The 27,500-nt window shown below is 38.7% G+C and overlaps 1 protein-coding gene across 2 annotated transcripts in view; it reads right to left on the reverse strand.

Annotated features, from left to right (window-relative positions):
• LOC135222003 (SID1 transmembrane family member 2-like) overlaps positions 1-27,500 on the reverse strand; it is a 180,884-nt gene that overhangs the window by 145,969 nt on the left and 7,415 nt on the right. For both annotated transcript variants that reach the window (XM_064260113.1, XM_064260112.1), the window contains exons 2-4: positions 25,597-25,834; positions 24,961-25,094; positions 7,167-7,307 (exon numbers count right to left, since the gene is read on the reverse strand). In XM_064260113.1, coding sequence (XP_064116183.1) covers positions 7,167-7,307; positions 24,961-25,094; positions 25,597-25,812 — 491 coding nt within the window. In that variant the 5' untranslated portion in view covers positions 25,813-25,834. The remainder of the gene's footprint in view (positions 1-7,166; positions 7,308-24,960; positions 25,095-25,596; positions 25,835-27,500) is intronic.

The raw sequence follows: 27,500 nt of genomic DNA on the forward strand, positions 1-27,500 counted from the left end.
CGACTGAGTCATCTCTGGCCCCAAGGCCGTCAACACCGTATGACAAGTCGCCTGCTGCCAAGGGTTCTCTCCCTTCAAAGGGATCGAGATAGAAGTCCGCGAAACCCAAGGCGACGGAGTCCGGCAACGAACTACTCGTTAACCTTCTATTGACGAAGGTTAGGGAGGCAGTAGACGAGAGGTTTGAGTCATTGCGACGCGCCTCCGGATCTGAGGTCTCCGGACAGTCAGTTTCTGACATAGTGGCCGAGCAGATCAAACCATTACAGGACAAGATGACTGGTTTTTTCCACTCTGGATCTCCGGCACAGGCTATGGCAGTGCCAGATGCTTCCAAGCTCCCACCCTTCCACAAAAATAATCCATGGCAGCTTGCTATGCATGCCCCATACGTAGATGGGAAATTAACCATTGAAGGGAGGACTTCGAATTTTACCCAAAAGGTCTCCAGTTTCCCTTCCTCGGGTTCGTCAGACTAGCAGAGCACGCACTAGTTAGAGTGGACAAGGTCCCAAAGGAGACTGTGATCTTCCCGAGGGACCAAGCCCAAGCTGTCTGGGCACGCACCATGGCCAAATGGGAGTGTGTTAACACCAGGTTAACGCCTCACAAAGGCTCATATACCATGTTCGTGACACCGGATCGAGTCCCGTCGCCCTGCACAACAAGGTGACTGAGTTAACTCTCCAAGCCATAGCAGAGGATAAACCTCTCCCGGCTTTAAAGGGGACAGAGGCTACCTCCCTTCTCCCCCCTGCCAGTAGAGAATTCTGGCACGAAGCTCCGGCCACGTTTACGGTAGGTAAACTGGATGCGGACTGTGCCTCAACCTTATTCTCTAACAGGCTACCCAAGCTTCAGGAGAACATGATAAAAACAGAATTTGAGGCTAGGTCGAGACTAGCAAGGTCTATCAACTCCGTTACCTCAATGGAGTTGGCAGCCACGACCTATAAAGACGAGCAAGTATTCCAGGTCTTGACGAAAAGTCTATTACAGACTTACCAGTCAGACCTATATGACTTTGGTATAGCAAGACGAGCTTGCAGGAAATACAGCCTGGCAGAGGCGTCCATCAGGCATGAACCCAACAGGTTGATAAAGGCATCAATCTGGGGGGGAAAACCTGTTCCCTCAAGAAGTAGACAATGCCTTGAGGGAAGCATCTAGAGCCAACCAGAGCCTCCGAGTCCGGTGGGGACTTCCCTTCAAATGGAAGTTTGAAGCACCCGGACATCAAGCTAGGGCAAAGAAGAGGCCGAGGAGGTACATTCCCTATAAGTCCTCTCGACCTCAGGTGGTTGTTCTGGCAGTCCCAATATCCCAAGTTGGGAAGCACTCAACATCAAAGGCCCAGCCACAGCAGCAGTTTGTTCTGCTACAGACTCCGTCGGCCCAGCAACCCTCAACCTCCAGAGCCATCATGACCTCCCCCGCCTTTAACCCCGCCTATGAAGCTAGGGAATTTTTTTGTAGCTACAATAGGCATGCCGGTAGCAGTAGAGCCAGAATCCACTCCCGGATAGGAAGCGGCTCAAGGGGTAGAGGATTCCGAGGAGGGAGAGGGTACAAACCTGCAGCCAACCAGTGAGAGACCACAGGGAGGAGGGAGATTATATCTCTTTCGAGACCATTGGACCTTCAGTCCATGGGCACACAGCATAATCTCCAAGGGCCTGGGATGGAAATGGAAGAAAGGGCCTCCACCACCAATAAACTTCTTCCAGATCCCAAAAGTGGACCTGGTAGAATGTACCAAAGATCTCCTACAAAAGAAGGCCATAAAGAAAGTAAGGAGATTAAAATTTCAAGGACGTCTGTTCACTGTTCCAAAGAAGGACTCAGACAAAAGAAGAGTGATTCTGGACTTGTCAAGGCTCAATTCATACATTCTTTGCGACAAGTTCCGTATGCTGACGGTCTCGCAGGTGCGGACCTTACTTCCCCGTGGGGCCGTCACCACCTCTATAGATCTTAGAGACGCTTACTATCATGTTCCGATAGCAAGGAACTTCTCTCCATACCTAGGCTTCAGGCTAGGGAACAAAGCTTACTCATTCAGTCATGCCGTTCGGGCTCAACATTGCACCCAGAATATTCACCAAGCTAGGAGAGACAATAGTCCAAGAACTGAGAACCAAGGGAATAATGTTGGTAGCCTACCTAGACGACTGGCTCATTTGGGCAGCCAGCATCGAGGAATGCCGCAGGTCGACAGCCAAAGTAATAGAACTCTTGGAGTTTCTGGGTTTTCAAATAAACAAGGAGAAATCACAGCTGGAACTGGCCTCCCACTTTCAATGGTTGGGAATCCAATGGGACCTAGAAAAACACAAGCTATCCCTTCCACCCAGGAAGGCCAAGGAGATAGCTGCGGCTACAAAACAGTTTCTCAGGAACAAAAAAGCCTCTCGTCGTACCCAAGAGAGAATCCTCGGTTCACTGCAGTTTGCATCAATAACGGACGTCCTACTAAGAGCCAGATTGAAGGATATCAATCGTGTCTGGAGAAAGAGAGCCAACAAAAATCTCATAGAAAAGATCTCAGCAATTCCACCCATACTAGCAAAGAGGCTTCGCCCATGGACGAAGCACAGGAACCTAACCAGGGCAGTACCACTGCAATTCCCTCCGCCATCTTTGACAATTCATACAGACGCGTCACTGAGTGGCTGGGGGGGATACTCTCAGCACAAGAAGGTTCAAGGGATATGGTCGAATACGTTCCGCCAGTTCCATATCAATGTGCTAGAAGCTAAGGCAGTTTTCCTAACCTTAAAGCAACTAACTCCAGCCAGGAACAGCTATGTGAGGATAGTCTCAGACAACCTAGTGGTGGTACATTGCATAAACAGGGATGGTTCCAGGTCAAGCAAGCTGAATCACGTGCTGATTGCAATATTTGCTTTGGCAGCGAAGAGTCATTGGCACCTGTCAGCAACCCATCTGGCAGGAGTCAGGAATGTGATCGCGGACGCTCTTTCCAGGACTACTCCACTAGAATCAGAGTGGTCCCTGGACAAGAATTCACTCCAGTGGATTTACAATCAAATCCCGGGCCCTCAAGTGGATTTATTCGCAACAGAGTCCAACCACAAGCTACCATACTATGTGGCTCCCAACCTGGACCCTCTAGCCTATGTCACAGATGCGATGTCCATAAATTGGAACAACTGGCAGAAGATTTATCTATTCCCTCCGGTGAATATTCGGATGAAGGTCTTACACAAGCTACGATCCTTCACAGGACAAGTAGCATTAGTGGCCCCCAATTGGCCGAAAACCAACTGGTTTCTGCTCCTCCAGAGCTGAAGCTCCAACCCAAACAGATCCCTCGCCCGGAACTGACACAGACAGTACAAACTCAAACTGTGTCAGCTTCCTCAAGAACTCTGAAAGCCCTAACTTTATGGACTTCATGAAGTTTGCAGCCCAAAAAGACGCGAGTATTGATCCACATAACATTGTATTTATAGAATCAGATAAAAGAGATTCAACTCTCAGGCAATATGATTCGGCTGTTAAAAAATTGGCCAAATTTCTAAAGGAATCAGGAGCCCACAAAATGACCACAAATCTGGCAATCTCGTTCTTTAGAACTCTATTTGAGAAAGGCCTAGCCGCCAGTACTATTACAACAATTAGTCAGCTTTGAAGAAAATTTTTCAAGTCGGCTTCAATATTAATTTGTTGGATGCATACTTCTCCATTCCAAGAGCATGCCATGTGCACACCTAAGACCAACTGTCCGCCCACAAAAGGTCACTTGGTTCTTGAATGATGTACTTAGATTGGCGTCAGACACTATTAATGAATCGTGCTCATATATAACCCTCCTAAGAAAAACTTTATTCTTAATAGCTATGGCCTCAGGTGCCAGAATATCTGAACTTTCAGCTCTCTCAAGAAATCCAGACCACATAGATTTCCTCCCGTCAGGGGAAGTACTACTATCCCCAGACCGGAGCTTCCTGGCTAAGAATGAGGACCCACAAAATAGATGGACTCCATGGAAAGTCATTCCTTTAACACAGGACACATCATTGTGCCCTGTCACTACCCTTAAATCCTTTTTAGCCAGAACCTCCGCAACATCGTCAGGTCCTCTTTTTATTAGAGAAAAGGGTGGCACAATCTCTCTTAAAGGTATTAGACAGCAAATACTCTACTTTATTAAACAAGCCAACCCGGATTCGATCCCACATGTCCATGACATCCTGGCAGTGGCTACTTCCAATAATTATCTTCAAAATATGAATTTTGAGGATCTGAAGAAATATACGGGTTGGAAATCCCCAGTAGGTTTTAAGCGCCACGATATTTGAAAAATTTAGATGCCCTTAAATTCCCAGCAATTGCTGCAGGGAGCATAGTCTCCCCCGAATAATAAATCCTATCAACCTTCTTCTACCCCTTTCTCCTCCCTGATACTCTCTCCTTTCTACCTGCCTCGCTCGTACTCTCCACTATACTTCTCTCCTCTGGGTTGAGAGGACCTGGGCGTCATCCTGCCACCTAATCTTGTACATAAAATATTTGGTTCCGGATTGTTTTTATAGACCGGACTGTACATATTCTGGAAATGTGATAAATTTCTTACAGGATACCCTGTGTTATATGATATCTTTAAGCTATTACTAATTCTAAGTCATAAGTTTATGCCTTAGCATAAGTAGTAAGTAAGTAAGCTTAAGTTTAATTAGATCTATTGTAATATGTTAAGTTAGTAAATTTAAGCTAAAATGAACCTCAGGTTTCATTAAACTACTACTTATAAGATTACTTGGTGTCTAGTAGGCTTGAATGGGCATTCTCTGGTAACTTTTCACCGGCGAACACAGGTCGACCCAGAAAAGGGATTTTGACGAAGTGTCTAAAAATTCAGGATTGCAGGTGGCACTCAGGTCGGGTAGTGACAGTAGTAGCGAGAGGAGGGAAGTAGTAGCCGTTGGGTCGGCTCTCCCCATGAGAGGGATTTTGGAAAGGAAACTTCTAATTGGCAGGAGACCTGTGAATAGTGGCTTCCACTCGCCTTGTACTTTATACCCGACACCCTTAGGGTGCTCGCGCGAGGGTAGTAACCTCAGCATACCATGCTAGCTTTTTACTCTGGTATATTTAGAACCTATTTATACTAGAAGAGTGAATAGCAGGATCCTTTTCACTGGGCGACACAGGTGTCTCCCCAGAAATAGATTTTTCCTTCGTCAAAATCCTTTTTTTGTAGACTTTTTTTCTACGAAATTTTGTCTCAGTTATTGTACGTTTCCTCAGTTTTTGTACACTCAGAAACGCTCCATCCGGGGCCCACCGCATGACCAGGACCTGTATCGAGCAACAAAACAAAGCATCCCTTCTTACGTGCCCCATTCTGCCTTTGTGTTCATTGTTTGTGTGCTTTTTGTGCATTTTTATTCAAGTGCAACTGCTAAATTAGCAGCCATCATGGGGCCAAAGAATGTTCCAAGTGCTAGCCCTTGTGTAAAAAAGTGGAGTGATATAAAAAATTTTGTGGAGATTTATCATCCCAACAAAGAAGTTGTAATTCATGTCTCTAACATGTTTAATGACAATGTCATGTTTAACTTTGGGCAAATTTTAAAGAAACATTAGAAACAAATGTCTGGATAGTTTTTTTGTGCAACATGGGTCCAGTACCTCTCAAGCTGGTCGTAGTGCCTGTAAAAAAACAGTCAGGAAGTAACCTCACATAGTGCCAGTAATAAAGGAAGGGAATACGTGAAGTCCTTCTGGAGGGAGATTCCCCTTCCAAACAATAACCTTTCCTCCTCCCTCTCCCCTCCTCTCTGTCTTCCATACACTGACAGGTGTTTTCCATAAAGGTAAGAGTGATGTTGAATGTTCGTTTATAAATTTCATTAGTCATTTATGTTTATTTTTCATGGTTTTCTGTATGTAAAACTGTGTTTATTCCCTGTAAAATCTATTTTTTTTTTTTAAATATTTTTGGGGGTCAGGATCGCATTAATTGTATTTGCATTATTCTTTATGGGAATTACTGTTTTGGTTTTAGTAGGTTACGTTTTTTGTGGGAGGTTCTGGAATGAATTATGTACAATAACCAAAGTTCCACTAGTCCGTCAGAAACTTGCTTCAACCAGGACGAAATACACGGCCTCCCTCTAATATTCTTCCAAGGTTTTGGATGCTTTTGCAGGATTTGGATTATTTTCTTTTGATTTCATTCACAACAGGAATCTTGAATGATACAGTACTTTACTGCTCAAATGTCAGGATAGCCAACTTTAATATTTGCCAATGAAATAAACAAACAATGAAGCAACTACAGTATGTATTATCTTACTTTTCTCATTTCTTGTCCGAAAAGTATTAAATTCAACAAATTATATGATGCCTCCATAAAACAATTAGCATTTTTTTCATAATACGAGAATTACGGCTCTGATCAACACATTTTTATTTTGAAAATGAAAGTATGGTACGTGAGAAAATTGTAAAGCTGATGTTCTACTCATTATGATGTAACTTTCAGTACTATAAGCAAAACAAGTTCATTTTACTCTGATGGTAAGCTATGAGCTGTAGTTTTCAACTGTAAGGACTATCAATGGAGAGAAAGGAAACCTTTTTAGCTTGTTTTATGGGAATTTCCTTACAGTAATTATCTAGAATGAAATATTCAATCAGCTTCCTTGATAAAGTAACACCATTCACCCAGAATGAAAAATTTTCTGCCCGTGACCCTCATAAAGCCAAATGTTTTGTGGCATTCCACTGTACGAAAGACTGAATGTTCCTAAGTATTCATTATCCCAAGTTAGCTATCATCGCATGTGTAAACACATGAACACAGTTGTATAAACACAAGTGAAAGCAAATCTAGTACCAGTATGTGTCCAAATTGTACTTGTAATGACTGAGCAAGGACATGAAATGTCATGTGGACAAAGGGTTACAGGATTTATACCTGAATTTCGCGAAGTGGCACAACAATATGTTTGTGCAGGCAGTAAAAGTGAAAAGCATTTTAAAGACTGGGCGTATTACACCACTACTTACAGTACTTGGTGTTGGGGAGCTCCCATAAAACTACTGACAAACGTTTTTGAAAAATGGGATGCTATCTACCATAAATATCAACCTCTTGCCTCAAAGAAAACTTGAATAATCTCTGGGAAACTTACTTCAATTCATAACTTTGATTGTAGAGTCTTACATTCATGGTTATATTATCTGTGCTGGATGTTGTAATTCTGACCTCAATTGTTTCTTCCTGCTGTTGTCTAGGAGGACACAAGAGGCTTGCTACCGATGTATATATCTGACTAGTGGAAAGAAAAAGGAATATATTTAAGCATACCCACCCACCTTTGACCAATTTTCTTTGCATTTCTTGAAAATAATCATAAAGTTTTTGTACCTACACAACAGTAACTAAACAGAAAGGTTCCAAGTGATTTTACTGTGAAATAAATTCAAAATAAGGTAGCTTCAAATTTCAAATATATAAGCTTTCTAAATATAAAATATCTTCCTTTAAAAATAAAACCAAAAAAGGCTTCATTGCCAATGCAAATGACATGGAACAACGCTTATAAGCATTTTAACAATCGTAAGAAATGTGTATTATAATTCATTTGAAAAGTTAGAACCATGCAAAACCTGCACTATACATTATTATTACTTTAGTTTTCAAAAACTAGTCTGTACAGAACCCTTTTGTTTTTACTGCTGCAGAAATAATTAACCATAAGATGTTGGCAACTATATACATAGTATTATAAAACAACTACATAATCTACTGGTAATATTTGTAAAAATTAGCATCAATATCAATGATTACTGATTGCCTGGTAACTGAAAGCCATTTACATACAGATGAATAAGTTGTTCTATTTCTTTAATAAGCCTTATTTCTTCACAACAATGCTTAGCTTCAATAAATGGTAAAGAAATTCTTTTCATTAAAATTCCCAGCCTAAATAAACTGGTAGTTACAAAAGCTACCTCTTAAGATGAAACATGGCATTTGGAAAACTTTATTTTGTGCTTTATCATGTTCCTAGTCTTGCAGTTCTGGAGTTTCATTTTCACTGCTTTATGCCCAATAGTGCGTTATTGGGTAATGTGCTACATTACCTTACCTCCTAAAGGCATAAAGTAACTGCATCGGAATGCTCATCATTGCCCTCTGTCCAACCCATTCTAGGTCTTCCTTGTTTCCTAACCAGCAATAACCTACATGTATTACCATCCAATCTTTCCAAATGACCAAAACCAATCAAAATGCTTTCTCATCTATGCTTTCATCTATGATGAAATTATAACTAGTTCCGAGTATTTCCTCGTTCCTCATACTTACAATCTTGCAAGTGCCACTTACATACTACACACAGATCATATCAATAGCTTCACCTTATTTCTTGCATTCTAATTCAACATTCACAATTCACATCCATTAAGGAGAGCTGGCTCTACAACCCCTTCACTTTTGGAACAATACATCATTAAGGAGAGCTGGCTCTACAACCCCTTCACTTTTGGAACAATATATGTCTTTTCAAAATGTTCAGCGTACATCCCTCTACATTTCTTGATTCCCCTGTTAAGTCTATTGCTTACTTGTACGAATCTAAGAGCTGTCATTCTTCCACCTTCAATATTAAGATTCACTAATTTAGTTTCCTTGTTGTCATTTACCTTCATACCTATTCTCACAATTACTCTCAACTTCCTCATTTTGCATTTCCATCATCACTGCATAATCTACAATTCCACACACCATTTAAAACCCATTTATTAAATCCACAATTGAGCAACTCAATTTACTGTCCTTCTCCTAGGTTATCACATCACTCACCCATAAATAGACTAGTACTATGCTGTACAGTGGACTCCAGTATTCGCGTTCCCAAGATTCTAAGACTCACCTATTCACAGATTTTTCTCCGAAACCTATCTCAGTATTTGCGTTCTCAAGATTTAAGACTCACATTCGCGGATTTTTCTCTGATACCTATCTAAAAATTATTTGCAGGAAGACTCACTCATTCACAGGTTTTTCTGTGGAACATATACAAATATTTGCAGGTCCCCACTATTCACGGATGCGATTTTTTTTTTTTTTTGTCAGGCAATATTCTGTATTTTCTTATTATTTACAGTATATGTAACTTTGAACATCTTGATAATAATATTAAATCATATGGGTACTCACTAGTGATGGATGACTGTTGATTATAGACAATTACGATGAATTAGCTGTGCAGTACGATGAATGATGATGATGAAGATATGACTGCACAGCAAAGCAGAGGAGTTACATCTCCTCTGAGGGTGCCTCTTCACTGTCTGGGTTTCAAGAGGCCCACCATTTTAAGGTAACTGAACGTATTAACATTGATGGTATGGTAGGGCTGCATGAGCTCATTAACAGTATTGGTAAAATTTATGGCCATTTTTTCATTCTTATCCAAGAATGACCTCCCCAAGCATTTTACCCTGTTCATACTTGTTCTCAGTGCAGGTGACTGCGCTTTTAGTCACACTCTCTCTTAACATAACAATCATGTCTACTTTCACCTCATTTGTCATTAACTGTAAGGTCCTCTGGCACTTAGGCTCTTTGCCAGAAGCCTTAGGAGAAGCAGAGTTAGGAGGACATTGTAGAGGACGATTTCACAGAATATTCTTAGTAAGTAGTGTATACCATACATGCAAAACATGCGAAAACGAGAGAACATTAAACTGTATTGGGTCAATTGGGCATAAATTGCGCATACTACATATATGTACATTGATATTCTGTGCAAACTGCACATTTTATTAAATGATTTATTTTAAGACGATTTTTAAATATTATATGGACGTACATAAAGTTTTACAATGCTGCAAGTATGCAGCTCATATCTAAAATACATAAGAGAACGGGAATAGCAGGGTACACATATTTACGTCTGCAGTACGTAGTATATTATCATGTATAAGTACTAAGTATATTTTTGTGACTAAATACATTTTTTATGGTGAAAAAATGTACAAATTTACAAACATTAGAGTTCTGTAATGTTAATGTAAACGCAGCAAAATTTCAATAACATATATTTGCTTTTCTTAAATGGTGCTTCACCCAAGCTACCTTTCCGCAGGTAAACAATTACTACGACGCCATGATGCCCTCTTAGAGCAGTACCCAGATGAAATGATACTCACATACTATTGACCGTCATCTGCAAAGCAGCCAATTGAGGAGCAGCATTCATATTCCCTGGTGCTCATTCGCTGTGCACTTGGCGTTAATTGGTTGAAACCTGAGTCCCATCTCACGAAGATAGAATTGTGGGTAACTATGCATCCCTCCTTAATCAGCCTCACTGTGTACCGAATTACTGATATACGCAAACGTAACAACAAATCTGTTTTACACATCATCAAATATCAGTACGAATCGTCCCGAAAATGGTTCCTAAAAAGCACATGCTCCTCCTAAAGCCTCTGGCAAAGAGCCTAAAAGAAAGAAGGCAATCATCAAGATCGACGAGAAGGTGAAAAGTTCTCGATATGTTAAAGGAGGGCAAAAGTTTTGCTGCGGTTGGCTGTCAATTTTAATGTAAATGAGACCAAAGTGAGATATATTGAGAAGAAATAAAATAAAACAAGAAAGAGTGTAGGCATGAGCTACTTTGGTACCGCATAAATAGTGTCGACAGTGCAAGATAAAACAATGGTGAGAATGGAATCTATGCTGGCATACTGGATAAAGGACTGATGGAAGAAGAACGTTCCCCTTTGACTCCAACATCAATCACAAGTAAGCATGACGACTTTATCAGCAGATATCAACTGCTATGGAAGGCAACCACATAGAGGCACAGGAAGGCAGCGATGTAGACGTACGAGGAGCCGATGAAGAAGGGGAATAAGAATTCTTGGGCTTTGAGGAACCCATGCCTGAAGAAGAGGAGGAGCCACAACCGGGGCCATCATTAGCTCCTCAAGGTTTTCAGGTGAGCAAAGGATAGTTCCACCAGTTACACCTAAAGTCTGTTTCTCCACATGGGGAATCATCACCTGTGGACAAAGAGGCGGCTGAGAAATATCCCGAGACCTCCAAGAAGATTCTGCAGGAGAAGAGCTACCATCCAGAACAGTTGTTCAATATGGACGAGACTGGCCTGTTCTGGAAGAAGATGTCTTCATGGACATACTTAATGAAGGACGAAGCTTAAGCCTCCGGATTGAAGGCACAGGAGGATAGGGTTACCCTCCAAATGTGTGGGAATGCGGCTGGCTTTATGCTGAAACCAGGCCTCATTTCCAAGGCTGCAAACCCCAGACCACTCAAGAATAAGAACAAGATGTTGCTGCCTGTGTTCTGGATGCATACGTAATCCCAAGGTGTGGATCACCAAAGTCCTTACGGTGTACTGATTCCATCAAGTTTCATCCCTCAAGTTCGGCAATACCTGGGAGACTTAGACATGGAATTCATGATGTTGCTGATTATGGATAATGCTGGTGGCCACCCTCTTGATCTTTATTACAAGGGAGTCCAGCTAGAGTTCCTACCTCCCAACACCACCTTCAAAGCATTCTACACCAGGAACTCCCTCCAACACCTTGCTAATGCAATGAACCATGACAGTGAATTTAGGCTAAAAGACTATTGGCATAAATTCACAATTGCCACGTCTGTCCGTCATCAACCTGTCGTTGAAGGATAAGAAGAAAGAGACCCTGAATGTATGTTGGAGTACGTTGTGGCCGGAAATTCAATATTCAGCCATTAATAAGGCGCTCCAGTTGGCGAGGATTTTTGGTGGAGAAGGCTTTGATGACATCACAGAGGATGATACTCTGACCCCCTGACAGACCAGGATTCGGAAGACCTGACGAAGTCTAACAGGGAGGAAGAAGACACTCCAGTTCAGGAGGAGGAGAAGGAAGCCTGACTTTAGAATGCCTGTCCCAAATTGAAAGAATGATCAAGGAAACACAGAAGTTTGTTTCAACATGGGGTCCTTATATGGAACCCTACTTGGAGAGTTTTCAAATATCCTTGATATGGCTTTGCAGCCCTATAATCAAGCCCTCACCACCATGAAGAGGCAACAATAGCAGATGCCAATCTCGATGTCTCTCACACATATGAAGAAGGACCCTCCAAAGCCTAATGAAATCACTTTAGTAGTGCCTCCCAAATCGCCTGAAGTAATGCCTCTTGAACCGCCCGCAAAAGTGCCTCCCGAAATGCCTGAGTTAATGCCTCTTGAAGCACCTCCTGAAGGTGAAGAGGCGCCCTCAGAGCAGATGTAACTCCTCTGCTTAGCCATGCAGTCAATGTCATCACCATTCATTAGCCTGTACAGCTAGTTCATCATCATTATCTTTAATCTACATTCATCACTGGTGAGTACCCTATTTATGTATGTTGTACTAGCAAATATAAAAATTTTTTTAATGTTCATAAGTATTTCTCTCTCTCTCTCTCTCTCTCTCTCTCTCTCTCTCTCTCTCTCTCTCTCTCTCTCTCTCTCTCTCTCTCTCTCTCTTGCTTGGTGAGACGTTCCCGCAAAGTCTGATTAATCAACAGATATCACGCGTTTAACATACGTCTGGAAATCGAAAAATATCTAAAAGTGTTTGTGAACTGTCAGTGATAAGATTAGTGTGAAAATAGTAGGATAAAGCATCTACTAAGTTAGTTTATCAAGTGAAATACTGTAAATCAGATCAAGATGGCAGTAAGTTACAACTGTGGTAAGAAATGGCGAAATTTAGCGTGTCTAGCAGATTCGCAATACAATGAGGTAGCAGGAAGGGAGCTGGCATTTCTCATCTATGAGATCAACAGCAGCCCTAATCAAAAAGATACTAAAGCATTCATAGACATATTAGAAGGATATGATCCTTCAAACTGGAACAAATCAACAGAAAACATCTTGAAAATAATTGAAGAAGTTCCAAATAAAATCCAAGTGGTCATGAGACTCATAAAGAAAATTTACATCAATCAACATATTCCGACAAAGAAAATGAATAAGGTGAACATTGTGAATATCCTAATTGATGCAATAGGAAAAGGAATGCCAAAAGCATGCAAACTGTGTAAGGTGTGGTATAGCATAGTTAATCCAACGCATCCTCAATGTTCTTAAAGTAATGCAAGATATGAGTAAGGATACCAGAATATTTTGCTCAACATGTCTATCATGGATAGACAATGTTATTAAATCAAGACTTAATGTACAAATAGTTGAGGATGAAGAAGAAGAGGAAGAGGAAGAAGAAGAGGAAAACTGAAGAGAAGAAAACAAAACTGAAATGACAGAAAAAAATAAGGAAAACCAAGAACAAGATAAAAGTATGGATGCAGAGATACTCATTGATACTATATAAGAGGCAATCAAGCAGCATACATACGAAGAAATAAATTATGACATGACAACACAAAATAAAATCCCGAAGAGGCTCTACCCAGATCTGCACACTGATGGGAAAGAGGAAAAAAACGACAAGAAAGACAAAGTCTGCACCCTTTTGAAAAGAGGGAAATGCAGATTCGGAGAAAGATGTTACTACAAACATCCCAAGGTATGTCACAACTATGAAATTTATGGTAAATGTGCATACCTAAACTGCTATGAGGATGATTGCAGAGATCTACATCCAAAAATATGCAAAAACCTAAAAGAAGGAAAAGGATGTAAGTTCGACAAAAAATGTAAATATATGCACCCTGTAGCCATGAATCAAAATCAATTAAATAATCAATCAAATAATAAAATCCAAAATAAGAAAGAAACTAATAAAGAGAGGAACAAAGAATATGAGGTGAAGGAAAAAAGCAAGCCATCACCGTGATATGGAGTGTCAGCAAAGAATTTCCAAGCATCAGCTCCAAGATACAGCTCAAGAGATAAATACTGTATGTACGATGCAAGAGGATATTGCAGATACGGAGAAAATTGCAGATTCAGACACAAAATGAATAATTATGATGAAGGAAGATCAAATATTATGGAAAAGTTGGATTTTTTAATGTCAGAATTTCTGGAAATTAAGAAAAGAACAACATACCAGAACAGGAAAGAGACGTGGGAATATCCGTATTATTACCCATATTAAATGAAGGAGAAAACACGCAAACCATCATAGTGATGAATGCGCAGGGTTTAGTTATGAGTAACTCAAAAAGAAAAATAGAGCACTTAGAAGAACTAATCCAAATTGACAAGAAAATAGATATAATGAATATAAGTGAAACCTGGTATTCCCAAGAGACTGGGAATGACAATCAAATAAAAGGGTTCCAAACTTATAGATCAGATAGAAAAAATAGGAATCAAGGGGGAACCGCGATATATGGGAAAGAGAAAAAAACAAGGAAAAATATATGAGAAATATAGTAACTCAGAATGTGAACTAATATCGGTAGAATTTGAATCTGAAAAATTAATGAACATAGTAATTATTAGAAAAGACTAGATTATTTTTATTTGCCTTTTATGAATTTACATCAGCCTTGTTTTTCTAGGTTTAATTACTAGTTTTTAAGAATTATTTTGTGGCAGAATAGCCTTTGTTTTGTATGAGCATTTGCTTATTTTATTTTTGAAATTTAAGTGTCCGTTGTCTGGTCATTTTAAGTGTTTAGCGTAAAGTGCTTAATTTAACGTTTCCCCGTTTGTTTATATTACCGAACTATCGTTTTAACAATTGTTTTTTCTTTTTTTTATACGAGTGTTTATGAACACGTCTTGGTGATGTCTGGACGTTGGTGCTCGGACAGAGTTCAGTTCGGGCTTGAGCACTCCCTTGATATCATACCTTGAGCAGCAAACTGATTTGGACTTTGGATGACGATTATTTGGCTGTTTATTTTGGACGACGATTCTTTGAATCCTCGCCTTGGTCTTTAGTCTGTAGGTTCTCTAGTCACCTGCGACTCGAGTGTCTCCTGCCTCGACTTGCGGCTTGAGTACGTCAATAAGGTAGTCGCAGGTGCTCCTGTCACCTGCGACTTGAACCAGTCCTGCCTTTCCCTGACGAGGAGGAATTCCCAGGGAATTGTTGCCGTCGCTTTCGTCTCCAATCAGCTGCTATGGTTTTGGGAGCTTGCTAGCTCGTGAGATGGCCTGTAGGGAGGCTGACGCCAGGTAAGACAGAGTGTCTCTGATTTTTATTTGGGATCGCCTTCCCTTTATGGTATTACTCTGGCGTTCAGGACCTGCCCTGTTAGCTGATTTGGCGAGTGGATCACAGCCCTAGTTTTGTCTCTCTGATGCATCCACTGATTTGAGAACAACTATATATATAATTGTTATTATTTAATCATATATTTATATATATATTTTCTGTCCTGTTTGTGTCTTGACTACATAACGTCACTCAATGAGTCTATTATAGGCAAGGTTTTGTGTGATTAGCTTTGTGTTGATAGGTAGGATATATAAGTTTTCCTATTTTATTTACTCTGCCTTCCTTCTTTCTTGAAATTAGTATTAAGGTAGTTTTTGGTCTGGCCAGCAAAATTGTTGGATCCAAACAAGTCTTTTATTAATAACTGTTTTTTCTCCTGTCTTTGTTAGGACTTAGCTTCTTAGTTTTAGGGAATCCAGTGTGATTCTAAGAACTGGTATTTGTCCTTCCTTGTTATCAAGTTATGGTATTTGTCATCCGACAAGGTTGATCTAAATTGTGTATTTGTTAAGTATTAAATATTGTTAAGTTTTCTTGAGTGTTTGTTTCCACTGACCTTTAGCACTGAGTTACATTTATTACTGACAACAATTATTATAATAAGAACTTTTATAACAACCCCAAGGGTTGTAACAATTCGGCGACCATGACAGGATTGTTCTCAGGTGTACTCAGTGTTTTAGTCCGTGGAACAGCACTTTGTTAATTTGGCAATATTTTATTTAGTTGTAGAGTATTACCTTTCTCCCCTGCTAATTTTGATACAATGGAGGATTTTGTGTTTGACCCCTCAAGAGTTTTTAGGGTCGGCTGATTGTATAAAACATCTGCCAGTACTGAATAAGGATTGTTTAGTAAGTTGTGCCCGGTGGTTAGGTATTCCGTTGAGGGCAGCGGATACAAAAAATCAATTGTTGGTAGCTGTTAAAAGTAAGGTAGCTCAGGGTATGGCGGAAGGAGAGAATTTGGCTAGGGATTTTGATAGTGTTGGTGACAGTGACTCAGAGCGAGAGGGTAGTGTGATTGAAGATGTTAGTGTGAACCCAGGTCTTTCTTTGTTTGAAGATCCTCCTCGTACTGGAACTATTTTTGAAGGGCAGGCTAATTTGCAAATTAAATCTAATGTGTCCACTAACCCCTTTTTGGTAGAAAACCCTGTCCCAGTGAATGTAGCCCCAGTACAGCCTGTAGTGTCCCAGGAGGACAGTGAATATAACTTAATATGTAAACGGATAGAATTGATGAAACTAAAATTTGAGGAGAATGAGAGGGCGAGGCGGCATGAATTGGAGATGGCCAATATCAATTTAGAAATTGCTAGGCTGCAGGGTAACTCTAATCATTTTAGTAAACCTCGCGGCAACTCACAGGACAAATTTAATGTAGGTGTGGCCATGAAATTGGTGGCAGTGTTTGACGAGTTGAATGTCCCAGAATTTTTCAAGGCATTTGAACATGTTGCCACCCGGTTGTCTTGGCCCCCAGAAATGTGGACTGTACTAATTCAATGTAGGTTGGTGGGCAAGGCAATTAGAGTATACAAGGCCTTGGAAGAAGGTATAGCCCGTGACTATCATAAGGTTAAGGCACTAGTCCTCAAGGCATATGATTTGGTTCCTGAGGCCTATCGCCTTAAGTTAAGAAATTTTACAAAGCAGGCCTCCCTTACTTATGTGGAATTTGCTAGGCTTAAGGAGGAACAATTTGATGATTGGTTAAAAAGCCGCCAGGTGGTCTCTTTCTCCTCTTTGAGGGAACTCATGCTTCTAGAAGAATTCAAGAAGTCATGCAGTAAAGAATTGAAAATTTATCTAGAAGAGGTAAAAGCTGTTAATTTATGTAAGGCCGCCCAAATTGCTGATGAGTTTGTATTGACCCATCGAACTGGCTCTGTTAGTTTTGGGAATAAGGATGTGAATTTTCAATCTGCAAGGCCAGATAATCTTCAGAGGAGGTCAGGCTCTTTTGTGAATGCTCGTGGGTAGGGTAACCCACCAGATAAAAATCATAAGCCTGATAGTAACCAGGGAAAAGTCTCGAGTGGACAGGACACTCGTGTCTTTTTCAAAGATAATAGGTTTGGTTCTGGCCCAGGTAATATGAATAACAGAGGTAGGGGGACTTGTTTCTGGTGTCCTAATAAGCAGGGACATTATCAGGCACAGTGTAATGCCAGAAGAATGTACCTCCAAAGTAATAATAATAATCCTGTGTCATTAATATCTACTTGTAAACCTGTTATCAGTGATCCCATCATTGAAAACTGTCCAGTTGCTAGCACTAGTAATGGTAGTAGTAGCAGTAGTCAGTCTTCTAGCAAAAAGAAGTCGTGACTACTTTATGATAAATATATTTGGCCTGGTAAATTAATATCTACTTCTAAAACTATTGGTGTGAAATTTTTGAGGGACACAGGGTCAGCTCGGTCTCTGGTTTTGAAAGAATCTTTGAAAGATTTAGTTGATTATACAGGGAATTTTGTTGTTCTGGGAGGGTTCCCGAACACCGTTGTTTCAGCTCTGTTAGTGGAGGTCAGATTGTCTTTCCCTGGTTATGATAAAGTGACAGAGTTGGCAGTTGTTGAGAGTCTCCCTATTCCTGGAATTGACGGCATTTTGGGTAATGATATGTTAAATACCCAAGGACAGGAGTTGTTCCCCATATTGTCTGTGCACACCTGTCCAGTTGCAGTAACAACCCGAGCAGCAGCAAAAGCTGCAAATTTAATCGATAATGACTATGATTTAATCTTAAGTAGTTTAGAAGTAGACGTACAGGGGCCCGGGTCTTTAGATAGTAGTATTAATAGTGTAGTTAGCAATGTTTTAAGACCTGATTGGGACAGGTCTTCATTTATTGAAGCTCAGAAAAAGGAATTAAATTTTGATTTAGGTGACACTGCGGATTTGACTAAACCCACGTTTTGTGTGATTAATGGTTTACTACGTATACCGGATTTAGTCGTCCTTCAACTGATGATCTGAGCAAGACGTCTCATATTGAAAAAATTGTTGTCCCATCTCAATTCCGTAGGTCTGTCTTGAGTCTTGCACATGATGATTCTTTTTATGGCCACTTCGGTGTATGTAAAACTTTTCGAAAGTTGGCAGAATGTTTTTGGTGGCCATGTTTAAAATCGTCTGTGAAACAATTCATTAATGAATGTGAGGTTTGTCAAGTGATGGGGAAACCCAACCAAATTATTCCTAAAGCTCCCTTAAATCCAATTCCTGTGATAAGGTGAGCCTTTTGTAGAATTAGTTATTGATGTGGTTGGGCCTTTGCCTAAAACTAAGTCAGGATTTACCCATCTCTTGACAATTATGGATAGAGCATCTTTATTCCCTGAGGCCTTCCCAATGAGAAGGATAACCTCTAAGGTTGTATTGGACAAACTAATTGAATTCTTTTCCAGGTATGGTCTCCCTTGTACTATTCAAATTGACTGCGGTGCAAATTTCACTAGTAAGGTATTTAAAGGTAAGTGTACTGAACTGGCCATTCGGCACAAGACCAGTGTACCCTATCATCCGGAAAGTCAGGGTGTGGTGGAAAGGTTCCACCAGACCCTTAAATCTATTTTGAAAAAGTATTGTTATGAGCAAGGGGAGGAATGGGATAAAGGGCTTCCCTTTGCTCTAAGAAATCACCCGAATTCTTCAACTGGTGTAGCGTAGCTCCTTTCGAACTGGTCTTTGGACACAAAGTACGTGGGCCTTTGGAGATTTTTCATGAGATGCATGAGACTGGTCGAGGAGGGGATGCAAATGTAGGAGACTTTGTGGAGGACTTGAGGAAAAAATTATCTAGAGCCTGGAAATTTGCCAGAGAAAATTTGGCTAGTTCTCAGGCTGCTATGAAATTAAATTTCGATAGGAAATCTAAAGCACGGTCGTTTGAGCCTGGAGAATTAGTTTTAGTTTTAAGTAATGACTCTGACAATTTCCTTGAACCAAGATATAAGGGACCCTGGAAGGTGTTGAGGAAGTTGTCAGAGGTCAATTATGAAATAGAGGCTCCTGGGACCAAACGAAAGTGCAGGATATTCCATATAAATAGGTTAAAACTCTATACTTTAAATGGACCAAACGGAAGTGCAGGATATTCCATATAAATAGGTTAAAACTCTATACTTCAAATAGACATGATCCTCTCGCTATTGTTTATGAGTCTGTGGCTGAGGTTATGGATTTACCTTCAGAGGTTTTGGAGGATTTAATTTGTCAGGTGTCTTCTGATGCTCTTTTTGATAATATTCAAAATTTAGAAGTTTTGAAGGAAGGGCTGGAGCATCTGGAGATTACTCAAAGGAGGGATGTAATTAATTTATTTTCTTCTTTTCCAGATTTATTTCAGAATTCTCCAGGTCGAACTAATTTTCTTGAGCATGATGTAGATGTTGGAAATGCTTCTCCTGTAAAACAGAGTCCTTATCGGCTGAATCCCGTTAAGAGGGATATAGTTGATAAGGAGATTAAATATATGCTGGAACACGATCTCATCCAACCTTCCGTTAGTCCATGGAGATCCCCGATAGTCCTTGTCAAGAAGTCAGACGGAAAGTTCCGTATGTGCGTAGACTACCGTAAGGTTAACGCACACACTAAGAATGACTCTTTTCCTTTGCCTCGGATAGATGACTGTCTCGATCAGATAGGGGCTGCTAAGTTTATTACGAAATTGGATTTATTGAAAGGGTATTGGCAGGTTCCCCTGTCTGATCGAGCATGAGAGATTTCTGCATTTGTCACTACCTTCGGGCTTTACGAGTGTAATGTAATGCCCTTTGGGATGAAAACCGCTGCATGTACTTTCTAACGTCTTATGAACAGGATTATTTGTGGTTTGGAAGGTACAGAAATCTATATAGATGACCTGGTAGTCTATAGCAACGACTGGCGGACACATATGTTACGATTAAGTAAAGTGTTTGAAGCGTTAAGGGCTGCCAGTCTTGTTGTGAATCTGGCCAAGTGTGAGTTTGGCAAAGCAAAAGTCTGCTATTTGGGTCACGAGGAGGGTTTGGGTCAGGTGGCACCTAAACAAACCAACCTCAAGGCTATCGTAAATTTAAAGGGGCTGTGCAATGTCAGAGAAGTTCGGCGAGTGCTGGGCATGACTGGTTATTATCGCAGATTCGTGCGAAATTTCTCGGACATTGCTCAGCCACTTACCAAGTTGTTGGGGAAAGGGCAGAAGTTTGTGTGGTCTTCTCAGTGTGAGGAAGCATTTATTAAACTTAAGATGGTATTAGTATCTAATCCAATATTGACTTCTCCTAATTTCCAGAGACCTTTTATTATTGCAGTGGATGCCAGTGACATAGGTACTGGGGGTGTCCTCTTTCAAAGAAACGAGGTAGGAGAGGTTCATCCTGTATCATATTATAGTCGAAAGCTACTGGCCGCCGAGAGAAAATATTCCACCATTGAAAAGGAGGCCCTCGCCTTGGTGCGTACTCTTGTGCATTTTAAGCCTTATGTGACAAATTTTTCTTTTCCCATAGAAATCTGGACAGACCACAACCCATTAGTTTTCATCGAGTGCATGAAAGGAGCCAACCAGAGAATTTTACGTTGGGCTCTGCAATTGCAAGAATTCTCGCTTGTGATAAAACACATTAAGGGATCAGAGAATCGAATTCCCGATGCCCTTTCAAGGATATAAATTTGATCACGACTTGGCTGCTCTCCCCTAGCCCTTCTCGTCTCTTCAATTGGTTTGCATTAATCTTACAGATGTGAGGATGAGTATGAGTGTGTGTTTCGCTTGGAGTTTGGTTTATTAGTTATTAGGTTTTCTTAGTGAGGCATTTAATGATTTTGTCTGTTTTCTTTTGAACCAAAGGAAAACCTGTAGTGACCAAAGTGCGGGCGGTCATTACTGCGGTAGTGTCTGTTATATGTAAACTCAATGTTATTGGCTGAATTTGAGACAGTCAGTGTCTGGTGGTAATTATTTTGTGCTAATTTGACCTTTTGGTTTATTTTGATTTATGTTTTCTCTGTTATTTAGGCTGGTAAGTTTTATTTGTGTGACAATTCAGTTATTGATATTCGTTTGTTGTAGTGTTGTTAATGAGAATTCTTATTTCAGGTTTCACACCGAGACTTTACTTTGTCTTGAGAGTGATGTGTTAATCCTTTTCTCTTTACAGGTTTCATGTTTTGTATAAAAAAAAATGTATCTATTGGAATAATTTTTTTTGTTTTTGGGGAGGAAGGTATTAGAAAAGACTAGATTATTTTTATTTGCCTTTTATGAATTTAGATAAGCCTTGTTTTTCTAGGTTTAATTACTAGTTTTTTAGAATTATTTTGTGGCAGAATAGCCTTTGTTTTGTATGAGCATTTGTTTATTTTATTTTTGAAATTTAAATGTCTGTTGTCTGGTCATTTTAAGGGTTTAGCGTAAAGTGCTTAATTTAAAGTTTCTCAGTGTGGTTAGGCACCTCCTCCCCGTTTGTTTATATTACCGAACTATCGTTAAGAGTGTTTATGAACGCGTCTATTATAGATCCCCTAATACTAAACAGTTTGACACAATAATAGAAAAATTGGATGATATATGTAGAAATCACAAGGACTGGACTATTCTCCTATCTGGAGACTTTAACTTTCCTTTCGTAGACTGGAAAGAACGAATAGGAGATTGTGGTTGTATTTATACATATAAAAAAGAGAGTAATAGTAGTGCAGAAGATAAGAGGCAATTCGAAAAGCTATTAGATATGCTACTAGAATACAACATTCAACAAATAAATCACCTGTCAACAAGAAAGGAAAATACTTTAGACCTAGTATTTGTGAACGAGGTGAATTATGTTTAAGAAATAATAGTTTATCATGCGAGTATTTCAGACCATAATGTCATAGAATTAATAGTCCATTCCAAAGCAAGTAAAAACAGAGATAAGCAAGAAATGAAAAAGTGGGAAGGATATGGAAAATGCAACTTCTACAGTAAAAATATAAAATGGTCAGAAATAAATGAAGAATTAAACAAAGATTGGGATAACACTTTCGTAAGTGACGATGTGTACGATATGAAGGTAAACACAGAGATATTATATAAAATAAAAGAGAAAATAGTGGATAAATATATACCGAAGAAGAAAAGTAAACATCAGTCATGCATACCAAGAGACAGAAGGATCTTGTTCCAGAAAATCAGAAAGTGGAAAAAAGGTCTTGCAAAAGAAAAAAATGCATGGAAAGTGATCGAACTAAAAAGCAAGATAGAAAATGCAGAACAAAAGAATATACAATCAAAAGAAAATGAAAAATGGGACTTGGAAGAAAAAACCCTAGTAAATATCAAGCAAAACCCCAAACTATTGTACTCGCATGCGAAAAAGATGAATAAAAGAATAGAAATAGGCCCTCTAAGAATTGAAGGGAGATTAACAAATGAAAAAAGGAAATATGCAACATATTGGCAGAACGATAAAAGAGAGAATTCACCCCTAGAATTGATAATGAAGATAATGATATAGAAGTAATGGATGAAAATAGTGAATATTTAGCAGACATAGATATTAATGAAGCAAATATTGTGCAGGCTATTAATGAAATTAAAAATGGGGCTGCAGCAGGGCCTGATGGTGTCCCAGCTAGTTAAAGAAAGTAGTTCATTCTATCGCAAAGCCACTTGCAATATTATTAAGACAAAGTGTAGATACAGGCAAGATTTATGATGAGCACAAATTAGCATATATTACCCCTACTTTCAAAAGTGGATCAAGACTAAAGGCAAGTAATTATAGGCCTGTGAGTCTAACATCACATATTATGAAAGTGTATGAAAGGGTAATGAAGAAAAATATTATGAAACATTTAATAAAAAATAATTTGTTTAATATAGGACAACATGGTTTCGTACCTGGAAAAAGTACACAAACCCAACTGTTAGTCCACTGTGAGAACATATACAAAAATATAAAAAGCAGAAATGAAACAGACGTGGTTTATCTAGACTTTGCAAAAGCTTTTGACAAGGTAGATCATAATATATTAGCGAAGAAAATTAGAAAACATAATATACTGGATAAAGTAGGAAGATGGTTGAAAGAATTTTTACACAACAGAAAACAGATAGTTATTGCAAAGGATGAGAAATCGGATGAAGCTAAGGTAATATCAGGTGTGCCACAAGGTACGGTGTTAGCTGCATTACTGTTTGTTATTATGATTGCAGACATAGACAGTAATGTTAAGGACTCGGTAGTGAGTAGTTTCGCCAATGACACAAGAATAAGTAGAGAAATTACTTGTGATGAAGATAGGAACGTGCTACAAAGAGACCTTAACAAAGTATATGATTGGGCAGAGGTAAATAGGATGGTATTTAACTCTGATAAATTTGAATCAATAAATTATGGAGACAGAGAAGGAAAGCTATATGCATATAGGGGACCTAATAATGAGACAATCACATATAAGGAAGCAGTTAAAGACCTTGGTATGATGATGAACAGGAACATGCTATGCAATGATCAAATAGCAATTTTATTGGCAAAATGTAAAGCAAAAATGGGAATGTTGTTACAGCACTTCAAAACAAGAAAAGCTGAACACATGATTATGCTTTATAAAACATATGTTCGTAGTCCACTTGAATATTGCAATATGATATGGTACCCACACTATCAAAAGGATATTGCACAAATAGAGAGTGTACAAAGGTCCTTTACAGCTAGAATAGTAGAAGTTAAGGATCTTGACTACTGGGAAAGACTACAATCCTCAAAATTATAGTCTAGAAAGGAGAAGAGAACATGATAATTCAGGCATGGAAACAGATAGAAGGAATAAGAGGTAGATTAATAGTGCCCAAAAATTATACCAGGAAAAATAAGGAAAGAACACAGGACATTAATCCACTACGCACCAGCAGCGATAATGCAGCGTCTATTCACTGTGTTGCCAGCTCATCTGAGGAATATATCAGGAGTGAGCGTAGATATGTTTAAGAATAAGCTCGACAAATATCTAAGCTCCATCCCAGACCATCCAAGATTGGAAGATGCAAATTATACCGGAAGATGTACTAGCAACTCTCTGGTAGACATTAGAGGTGCCTCACACTCAGGGACCTGGGGCAACCCGAACAAGATGTAAGGTCTGTAAGGTAAGGTAAGGTGTCTCTATCTCTCTCCCTTGTAAAATGAAAATGGGATGGTTTGATTAGTAACTGTACGAAAGAAAATGTGCATGGCTGAATACTTGAGATTCACAAATTCTAGCCATTTGTGTTGGGGGGGTGGTCTGGTATGCATCCCCCCCCCCTCAAAGCAGGGGTACACTGTATATCAAAAACCCATGGAGATTAATAGCAATATAGGTAAAGATAGATATTTGTTATTACAGGGCTATTACAACCCAAGATATATATTTTCATACTAATATATAGCCAAACCTTGACTAATGGGTAGGAGTAAACTGGTGTCAATATTTGTCATAAATACTTGTACAGTAATCGGGGTACTGATATATGTTGAATATTTGACACTGGTTTTTGCAGTTATGGTTGCGTTAAGAAGATATCTTTGTAGAGAGCCTTTTGAAATCCCAAGCATTTTATCTCAAAGGCTAATCATTAATTTAACACTTTCTACTTCTTCCATAGAAGGTTGTTTCGCCTTGACTTAAAAACAGCTTGGAATAAATGGTTCATAAGTCATACATACAAATAAAAAGTGTACATCAATAAAAGTGGAAATGTCCACAACACAAGAATACTATACTAATAACAGAGGCATCCATTCATCAGTCTTACAATTCACCATGATTAGGGAACATCTTCGGAAGTGTCCAAGAGTTCAGGAAGAAACTCTGTTGGGCCGCAACGAAAGTTGGGTTTCTGTCTGGATGCTTATAGCTCAAATGGACATCTAGTTGCAGTGGAGAAAGCTGAAAAAAATAAAGACAAAATAGCAACCTACATCTTATTTGTGTACTCCACACACACAACATCAGCAAACTTTACTCAACATAAAGAAATAAAAGTAACAAAGTACAAACAAGTTACAATTAGGACACGCTCTCATCTAAATAAAACAATGTTTTAAATTTTAAACTGTCAGTGGGGGAAATGTCTACACTAACAAATTATCCTAATATTATTTAAAAGAAAATTCTGTGATGATTATATTGGCAATACATGGAAGTCGTTAAGAATAAGTCATAAATAGTCAACAAGTGACAAAGGAATTCCTTCAAAAAGAGATTTAGGTCTTCCAAAAATATATGCCTTTATGTACCCTACAACTAACTCACAAAATGCAATATCTCGAACAGCCTGACAAAGAAATTGAAGGATACACTGTAATATCTTGATGGACATACAAAACTGAAGACGTAACATTAACATTAAAGTGTGCTTAATGAAAATGTAAGGGCATTCCCAACTTACCAAAGTAGGATTATAGGTGCAATTGAAAATGCATGGCGTTTCAGAGTTAATAATCACATTATAATTGAATTTGCAAGAATTGTACGTTGTGTTGAAGGTTGAACATCCAATTACAGCAGTATCATTTTTGCTCTGAGCAATGTCTGGGAGTACAGTTGCCGTAGACATTCCTACAGCTATGCATATAAGGGTAAATATCTTCAACTGCACCGACATCTTGAGAACATTTAGTTGTCACCTGGAAAAATTATAATAAAATATAATGTTCCTTACTGATACCGAGGTACAATATTTCAACAACATGGATCTATTATAAAGTAGACCAACATGAAAAGTGACAAGGTAACCTGCAGCAGCTAACTGTATTATTGCCTGCGTGATTGTAGTCTTGAGGCTGGATGGCCTCCACAGTCGTAGCATTGGGCCAAGAGTCACAAATTTAATCCATTATTTCTAATAACTTGTAGGCAACAAGGACAGCCAAGTGTCAACCTAGGACTAATTTCAACAAATGATCATGAGGAATGATGTTGAAAATAAGTACATTACTTTATTAACAATAGTAACACTGATATTTACTCGTATCTACATTTTCATATTGTAAAGATCAATGATGACACAAATAACAAAAAAGAAAAATTCCAAGCATGAAAATAACAAGAAAATACACAAGAAAGTACTCGGGAAATTCTTACTCAGGATGCAACATCCTCACCAAAGTCCTATATGCAACAGTATTTTAAGAACTAGTATTGTACTTAACTGTTCAATAACTGAAGGTAACGATATCCATATTCTGCAAATTCATGAAAACTATTTCAATCACAGAAATATGGCTAAATGGATAAAATTTATACAAGAAAATTTTGATATATTGTATCACATTTCTGAATCACACAATGTTTATGATTTTCCAAATAAATTAATTTACCTTCATGTTTATTTTAACGATCTAATGAATCTCCAAATCCCGGGAAAGATTATAATGAAAATAAAATGGCTTTATTCCCTCCAACAAACACTGAATATTTTGTGATAGGCGATTTTTAACTTTCGAAACTTTCTATTCTTTGGACAATGTAATAAACCAGAGACTAGGTTTTCGACAAAGTAATAAAACAAACGTTTTACTCTTCAGACAATGTAATAAAATTGAAACTTCTTTCAACATTGTAATAAAATTGAAACTTCTTTCGACATTGTAATAAAATTGAAACTTTCTAGTTTTTGGACAATGTAATAAAATTCAAACTATATATACTTGGACAATGTAATAAAATAGAAACTTCTTATTCTTAGGCCAACGCAATACAATTGAAACTTTTCCTTTGACCATTGTGATAATATTTAAACTTTCTATGCTTAAAAAAAAAAAATACAGACATGTCTTTGGACATGTAATAAAACTGGAACTTTCTAGTTTTTGGAAAATGTAATAAAATTGAAGCTTTACTCTTTGAACAATGTAATAAAATTGAAACTTCTCCTTTGGACAATAAAATAAACTGAACCTTTCTATATTTTTTGGACAATGCAATAAAATTGAAACTTAGTACGCCTTGGACAACGTAAAAAAATTGACTTTCAATTCTTAAGACAATGTAGCAAAATAAAAACTTTCTTTTCTTTTACTACTCTTTAGGCAATGTAATAAAATGGAAACTATTTTTTTGTACAATCTAATAAACTGAAACTTTCTGGTTTTTGGACAATGTAATAAAATTGAGATTTTATACTCCTTAGACAATGTCATGAAATTGAAGCTTTCCACTTTTGGGACAATGTAAGAATTAAACTTTCTATCTTCAAGGGAACGTAATAAAATCTCAAATTTCTATTCTTTGGGCTATGTTATAAAAGGGAAAGCTTCAAATCTTTGGACAATGTAAAAAAATTCGAACTAT

This window comes from Macrobrachium nipponense, chromosome 3 (assembly GCF_015104395.2).
Source record: "Macrobrachium nipponense isolate FS-2020 chromosome 3, ASM1510439v2, whole genome shotgun sequence".
Lineage (NCBI taxonomy): Eukaryota > Metazoa > Arthropoda > Malacostraca > Decapoda > Palaemonidae > Macrobrachium > Macrobrachium nipponense.